Here is an 8,271-nt window from a genome sequence, read left to right as displayed (position 1 = left end):
GCTTCTCTTTCCAGTCTATTTCTGAAATTCCTTTGTAGTAAAACAGCTACTTTGAGATCTTGTATAGAATGTCCTGGGAGATTGAAGTGTTCTCCTACTGGTTTCTCTGTTCTGTGATTCTTGATGTCAGATTTATGTCCATTTATTCTTTGGCGTAAGGTTTGGCCTGTTTGTCCAATATAGAGAGCTGAAGGACACTGTTGGCATTTGATGCCATACACAATGTTAGATGATGAGCAATTGAATAGTCCCGAGATGGTATGTGTGATGTTGTTGGGGCCAGTAATGGTGTTGTCCGGGTGTATGTGGCAGCAAAGTTGGCATCTGGGTTTATTGCAGGCTCTGGTGCCAGTGTCCGTGTTAAGTCTGGTTGTAGTATTATTGTGGGTTAGGAGTTGTTTAAGATTGGGTGGCTGTCTGTAGGCACTGAAAGGTCTTCCTCCCAGAGCTTGAGAAAGAGAACTGTCATTGTCCAGGAGAGGTTGTAGATCTCTGATGATGCGTTGTACTGTTTTAACTTGGGAGCTGTATGTGATGACTAGAGGTGTTCTGTTATTTTCTTTTTTGGGTCTGTCTTGCAGCAAGTTCTCTCTGGGTATAAGTCTGGCTCTGTTGATCTGTTGTCTAACTTCATCTGCTGGGTATTTTAGTTCTGAAAAGGTTTGCTGTAGATCTCTTAGGTGAGAGTCTCTGTCTGTAGAATTGGAACAGATGCGGCTGTAATGTAGTGCCTGGCTATATACAATGGACTGTTTGGTATGTTTGGGATGGTAGCTAGAGGCATGTAGGTATGTTTGTCGGTCAGTTGGTTTACGGTATAAGGTGGTGTCTATGCGCCCATCCTGTATTTTTATAGTAGTGTCCAAAAAATGTATTTCTTGCATAGATTGATTCATTGTAAGGTTGATTGTGGGGTGAAAATCATTAAATTTCTGGTGAAAGGTGTCCAAACCTTATTCCTCATAAGGTTTGCTTTCAATACCCTTTTGGTTGCTGTCTCTGCACACATTCCAGCTTGTCAATATCCTCCTAAAATTGTGCCCAGAACTGGGCACAGTATTCCAGGTGTGGTCTCACCAAGGCAGAATAGAGTGGTACTATTACTTCAGTGATCTGGACACTGTACTGTTGATGCAACCTAGAAAAGCATTAGCTTTTTTTGCTGCATCTTCACACTGTTGACTCATGTTAAGCTTGTGGTATACCAAGATCCCTGGATCCTTTTCACAAGCCAGTTGTACCTCATCATATTTGAGCAGACAGTTCTTCCTGCATAAGTGTAGAAACTTACATTTATCCCTATTGAAATTCTTGTTAGTTTAAGCCTAGTTTTTCACTCTGCCTTGCCCCCCCCCCCCCACTACGCTACTGGTTAGCAGAGGAGGTTGGCCCCAGGTGCAAAATTCTGAGGGGTGCAATCTGGCACAATGTCCAGACCCTGCACCCCTGTGCTGGCCAAGCCCAGTGTCGGCAAAGCCACCCAGCTAAAAATACATGGCCACCGCCACTGGCAGCCATGTGCCTCATGGGCTCTGTGCGCACACACCCCGGGCATATGCCTCCATCCCAGCTGCCCAGTCCACCAGGGGGGGCACATTACTTGTCCTGCCCCAGCAACCCATGCTATGCCACTGCTGCCAAGGTCCTACCGAATTCCAATTCTGCCTTCTGCAGCATTGGCCACCCCTGCCAGTTTGGTGTCATCTGCAAATTTGATGAGCACCTCCTCAATTCCTTCATCCAAGTTGTTTATAAAGGCATCAAACAATGGGCCCAGGACAGAACCTTCCAGCACCTTACTTGCCATTTATTTACAGGATGGTGATGAACCATTAGTGAGCACTCTATGGATTTGTCAGTTTTTATTTTGTTAAGCCTAGAATTTTGTCTCTCTTCTCCATAATCTGCCTCAGTTCTCAGACTATCCTAGGGTCCAATTATCTAGGGCACCCTTTCTCAACCTTAGGTCCTCAGATCCTATTGGACTGCAACTCCCATCATCCCTAACCACTGGTCCTGCTAACTAAGGATGAAGGGAGTTGTAGTCTAACAGTATCTGGGACATAAGGTTGATATAGGCCATCTATACATTTTACCTCTTTGTCTTGACTGTAATACATAGTTTTCATTTGTAATCTCAAAATATCCCTGAGCAGTTTGATTGGGACAATAGAATGTCCTTCATACTAAATTACTTGAGGCCCAATATCACCACCCAGCTTGCTGAATTCAGTGCCCTCTCTGACATAAACACCACCTTCAGTACATCCTTTCTATAATGTTCCTATAAAGTTTATAACCAGTAATAACCATGTCCCATTGGTTCCTTCATTCCACCATCCTCTAAGCCGAAACAATCCAGTTCACAAGAGGTACTGTGATCAAAGAGAGCAGAATAATCACTTAGTACCATACTCACATAAATCACTAGTCAAATATAATACCATATTTATTATTTGTAGGGTTTATATAGTTTAATGTTCCATATTTTCAGGAAGGTGTAAGACTTTTTAGGTTTGACCAGAAAGGTAAAAATACTCTGTACAAACCACATCTGAGCAGACTGTCTCTCACACACAAAAGTCATCTTTGTATTGGGTATACTTTCTACAGCAAAAGCATAGATGGTACAACACTTAAATCACATTTTTAAAACTGCCAGTTCTGTTAGGAATGCCATCGATGATATCAGATGTTGAGCATGAAAAATCTGCAAGAAAGAAATTGGAGAATGTTTAAAAAAGTTGCAGCAGGATTAAAACAGGATAAAATACAGTTTATTCAATGAAGTATTTAAGCTAACAAATGTCAACAGCCCCTATAAACCAGTTTTGTATAATCACATTGTCTGAAGTCAATCTGAAAAGCCAAACTTTCCTGTTTTACATTCCTGGAGAGGTATGAAAGGGGTGAAGAGGAAAGTTGATAGAGAAGAAGAGATCCATGGCTTGAAACTGAAACCACTAGAACATAGGGGAACAATGGAAATCCTTCATTTCCTTTTTCAGAAGTATAAGCACAGTACTTTTCAAAGCAGCATTTTAGAATATCATTAAGATGCCAATTCACATCAGATCTAAAGTCATTTGGTATCTATATGATTGCTGTGTTTCACAGGATTACTAAAGCTTGTGTACTAACTTGTCTTCCCAAATAGAATGGAATTTCATGCAGAGAATAAGGCTTTCCTAACTGCTTCCCTTGGCAGCCCCTTGTACCACTCAAGGGTGCAGCAAATCACAAGAGCAGACACTGGCAAAAATCATGATGTAGGGAAAACCCTGAAGTCAGCCAATGCCTCTACATAGCTCCATCCTCATTTCAAACATCATGATATATCAATATATTGCAATGTTTAGCTGGTGATATACTGTGAAGTTGAAAACCAGATATCGCCAAACCCTAGTGCCTGCTCTGTGGTTTGCTGCCCCCAGCAGGAGGCAGGGAAGAGCTGAGCCGGCAGAGCAACATACAAAAGTTGGCTTCATGCGGTTTATCATCAGGGCAGATATTTTGAACCGGTTTTCACAGTGTGGATTTCAAACCGGCTTTCAATGATATATCACTATATAACCCAGGCCTGATCACAGCAGGAAGTGATCTGACCATGACAAGGGACTGATGTCAATACTCCCTACTTTCATATCACCCTCCTCCTGCCTAGTTGATAAAACAAGCTTCAGAGTGTGGCCTGCCACATGCGTTGGGCTAGTGACATGCTGTGACAACCCCATGGTCATTATGGCAGCCATGATGAAGTCCTAAGCCACCCCAAAACAAGTTGCCTTGGCATGGATGTTGAAGACCCCAGAACTAGCATTCTGGGAGTCCTCAACACTTACTCTGAGACCAGCCGTCTGCTCAGGCAAGGAGACTGTTGGGCAGGGAGGCCGGTGGAAACCAGCAGAATCCCTAATCTGTCCTGATTGCCCAACATCTGGAACAAACGCTCTAGATTCCCCCCGCTAACTGGAGAGAGCCTGGAGAGATGGAATCTCTACTGACCACAGCAACTCCCTCCCTCCCCCACCCTCAAGCTTGTCCTTGATGCTGCACAGAGTACCCAGTTGGGCACAGTGGGTAACACCACTCCACCCTCCTTAACCACCCAATCTTAGTGATACAGACCAGATCAACCTCCTCATCTATAAATCAGATCGTGTATGAGGGAGGCCTTATTCAGAGTCAACCTGGTATTTAGCAGCAGCAGCAGCAGCAGCAGCAAACGTGAGGGCTGGCTGATAGGATAACCGCAATTCCCTATGTTGGAGGAGGGGCTGGCATATGGCACCTCCCACACCATACCTCCCCCTACCATGAAGAGTGACAGTTATTGTAACTAGTTGCTAGTGGTAAATGAGCTAGGCCCCATACCTTTATTTTCCCAACAGAATGGGCAGAAGCTACTGATGTGGAGACTTGCACCAGTACTGTGCCTGACAGGTAGATCTTGAAGTGTCTATGGAAGTGGTTGTAAAGACACGCCATGAATAATTCCACTTCTTCTTGCCTGACTTCTCCTGGAGTGCTGTGGATTGAATCCCAAAGGGCTTTTGCATCTTCAGGATGGATAGAATAGGAAATATCCAGAGGGTAAGCTGTGCCAAGTGTAGAGAAAGTCAGCTCTGTTGGAACTGTAGGATTGTCCATAGGGCACCCAGTCCACATTGCAGCCATCCAGGAAAGACTGATAGGGGTGATGTGCAAGGGGCTCAGACAACAGTCAAAGGTCTGTTGAAGCCAAGTTTCTACAAGGACCGTGAGAGCCTTTGCCCCATTCACAAGGAACAAGGGCAAAAAAGTAAACTCCTCATCAACAATCTCAAAAAGGTCATTTCCACCAGTACAAGTAAACCAGCCCATCCACACCACTTTCTCTTCTGCATTTTTAGCTGCCACCTGAGGCCTCTTCGTGATCTATGGGAAATACATAAATACACCAATTATGCACATATTGCAACTATACGAAATGGCTTGAGTCAACACAATTTTGGAAACCAACTCCTGCAATTCATTTGTTATGGTGAGGAAAAACTAGGGGAAATATACTGACAGCACTTAATCTCTCAACAGTTCTTCAACAAATGTGCACCTATCACTTTGATAGTACTCTATTCACAGCCATGGACAATTATGCATGTTTTCATGGAAAACCCACTGAATTAAGCAAGACTTAATTCCTTGCCTGGACAAGGAAGCCTTTTTGAAAGTGCAGATCCAACTGGATCCGCACTTTCAAAGTGCCAGGCTCTGCATGGCGCAGTGTCTCTTGCATGATCAGTTTGGGATTCATGGGTCTGAGACCCAATGGTCACATGAAGTGCAGCCAGAGGCTTCCTGTGCCTGCAGGCCACCTACTTTTAAGAATTGCTCTGATACATTTTTTCAGAACCACTTTTCAAGAGAAATGGTGCAATCAAGACTGGGTGCAAAGCATCCAGTGATTGACTCACCACCAACTGTAACCATGATTCCCTAGCATCCAAAGCAAATCAAATTAATTTAATAACACTAAGATAACAATGGTGGCATACTAAGATGAACTAGTGTATTTTCTAGACCCAATACAATAGTATTCTTCAATATTGTTAAGACAAACCCATAGATATTAAAATATTGGGACTGTAGTACCTACTTGAATGAGAACTGCATCTGGTTCCTGTTCTGTGATTTTCAAAGCTGAGAATGAAGAGAACGTCACTTTAAATTGAAGTTCATATTCAATTTCCACAGGTCTCCTTTGACTTTCAGATGCAATAAAGCGACTCAACTGTCTAGAATATTCTTTCAGCTGTCCATAAGAGAATTTGTACAGAGGAGTGACAGCGTATAAAGTCCACTGCTTACACAGAAGCAAGCTTATTTGAGGATCAGCATTTCCCTGGAATGTGAAGAACAGTTTTAGCTTCCTAGGTGCAGGCAAGTGGTGTCCATACTCTACACTTTCCAACAAAAACACCAAAAACAGAGCAAATATCACTATGAGCAACTTTCTGGATATGGTTCATCCAATTCTCAGGACAGTCTGCAACTAATTTAATAGCTACCACAACACACCCCCTACATCACCAGTCTAAAGCTTTCCCAATAACACCATTCAGAGGTTCAGGTCCTCTTCAACCTATTTCCCCTCTGCTACCTTTTATGGCTAGAATATATAATCTAGAACAGATGAAAGTGCCCTGTACAATAAGTAGTGGACTAATGCAAGAAGGAAAAATATAATTTACCATATAAATTTAGGTCTTATTAAAAGAAGTTCAGATGGTAAAAATATGTCAATCCCTTGGCCAACATTAACTTTTCAGGAGATAGGATCAAAGTTTTAAGACACTTGTAGTAAGTTGTTCTCTCTCTCTCTCTCTCTCTCTCTCACACACACACACACAGAGAGAGAGAGAGAGAGAGAGAGAGAGAGAGAGAGATATGATATATTCTAGGCAGGACAATATTACTGTAATTTCCTTTCCAAGTTGTCCTAGAACTATTTCTGAAAGATTAACTATTAGTTACCAGAGGTTTTTTTTCCCTTTGCACCAAATAAAAAGCTACTTCATTTTGCAATATTTTGCCAGCTATACCAAGCTCACCAAAGGATTACCTGCAAGTGAAGAGTTTGTTGAATCATTCTCATAGCTGGGGTCTGACTAAACAGGTTTTGTCTGAGGGATACAACATGTCTTGAAAGATGTGCAGTGTTAATGATGTTCACATCATGATCTACAGTTTTTTCTCCAAAAACAGAAAGTGTCCTGTAGTCACAAACCCTCGTATCTTCCACATGCTGATAGTTTACCAATCAATAGGCAAAAAGGAACAAAAGTTAAAAACTATTTTATACAAAGTAAAGAAAATGCAGGTGATCATTTACTCAGCATGACAAGGACTCACATGAAGGCAAGCCAAGATATTTGGGGGTGGAAGTGGGCACTAAGAAACCCTGTCGAATACCAGAATAATAGGTTGCAAAGAAATCTGGGGACAATCTATTTCTCTCATTATAGATACAGATTTTAAAGAGAACAAAATAAAAACAGCACCACAAGGATTTGGTAACACGAATCAAGCTATACCTTCTCTCTACAGCACAGGACTGGCTACCTTCCTAGTGTGCTTTAAACAGTTTTATTTAACTCAGCATTTTGTCATCCCCCCCCCTCACATCTGCCAGCCTTTGGAATCTGAGTTCTTCACGGGAGGCTTGTCTTGTGGTTCTGCCAACAGCTGCAGCCCCATCATGTCAGGGCCTTCCCTGTGGTGGCACCCAATTGATTGGTGAAATCCCTTCTCTTTGGCAGCATGGCCATCTCCCTCACCAATAAACTTTTGGCATCAGTGTAACATAATCTTATCTTTTCACACAGGCATTTCAGTCAGAAGTGTAAGCCAAGTCTGGATGCCTGTACACATCTCCATGTCTATTGCAGAACTGTTTTTAGATATTGTGGGTGAGTTTCTCTCAGAGCAGACCTACCAAACTAGCTTCCTTATTTGATTTGATTTTTATTAAATTTATATGCCACCTTTCATTCTAAGTTCACAGGTGGGTTTTACAGCATGAAAGCACATAACAACAACACCATAAAGAAGGAGGGGGATATTATGGGGAGGGCAATAATATGAATTAATGTGGACCAAGCCAAGGCCCGTTGATTTCAATGGGTTTTAAACGTGAGCAAGACTTGGTCGGATAATTAATTAAAATAAAACACTCGACGGCACCGGGTATGGATTTGCATAACTCGGTTAAAAAACCGAAAAACAAGAAACCCCAAAACAATATCCCCGCACGGAGAAAACGAGCATTTAAGTTTCAAGGAAGAGCGCCAAGAGGTGGGCCGCAATTGCTCGCCTCAGGCAAGGCCTGCCTGGCGGCCCTCCTCTTTCAGAGGTAACGGAGGCAGCAGCTCGAAAGCCCAACGCTTTACCTGTCGCTGAACCCTCGCCATCACGGGGCCGAGACCTCCCTCTCCTCACCCGCTCGCTCCCAAATAACGAAGCGGACCAACCAACCAATCAACGGCTCCCCTCAAGGCGGCGGGCGATTTAAAAATATAGTTCGGCGCCCGCTCGGGACACTCGCCGATTGGCTTCTCCTAGGATGTCCCGCCTCCCCCGCTCGACGTCGCCTCGGGCCTGGAAAAGGCCCTGCCGAGGGAGGCGGTCCGAAGCTCCTTGCCCGAAGTAAGGATGGCGGTTGTCAGCTGCGCCAATGGCCGCGAGGGGTCGGTTCACGTGACCCCCGAGCGGGGGCGGGGCCTGGCCGTGGCG

The 8,271-nt window shown here is 43.6% G+C and overlaps 1 protein-coding gene across 1 annotated transcript; it reads right to left on the bottom strand.

Moving 5' to 3' along the window:
* Positions 1 to 2,436: 2,436 nt before the first annotated feature.
* Positions 2,437 to 8,070, bottom strand: CENPL (centromere protein L). Its single transcript, XM_081012290.1, has 5 exons — positions 7,929 to 8,070; positions 6,602 to 6,784; positions 5,636 to 5,881; positions 4,375 to 4,917; positions 2,437 to 2,710 (listed from the first exon to the last, which is right to left on the bottom strand). Exons 1-5 carry the CDS (start codon positions 7,947 to 7,949, stop codon positions 2,642 to 2,644), a joined length of 1,062 nt encoding a protein of 353 aa, XP_080868416.1. The 5' UTR covers positions 7,950 to 8,070; the 3' UTR covers positions 2,437 to 2,641.
* Between the last annotated feature and the right edge of the window lie 201 nt (positions 8,071 to 8,271).

This window comes from Podarcis pityusensis (assembly GCF_964106645.2).
Source record: "Podarcis pityusensis genome assembly, chromosome: 6".
Taxonomy (NCBI): domain Eukaryota; kingdom Metazoa; phylum Chordata; class Lepidosauria; order Squamata; family Lacertidae; genus Podarcis; species Podarcis pityusensis.
The sequence above is the reverse complement of the archived record's forward strand: the minus strand, read 5'-3'. Positions and strand labels throughout refer to the sequence as shown.

Coding starts and splice junctions, on each gene's coding strand:
- CENPL (XM_081012290.1), bottom strand. CDS start 7,949: ATGGCGAGGGTTCAGCGACAG. Junction 6,785..7,928: donor TGGCGAGGGTTCAGCGACAG/GTAAAGCGTTGG, acceptor GTAAACTATCAG/CATGTGGAAGATACGAGGGT. Junction 5,882..6,601: donor AACAAACTCTTCACTTGCAG/GTAATCCTTTGG, acceptor TTCACATTCCAG/GGAAATGCTGATCCTCAAAT.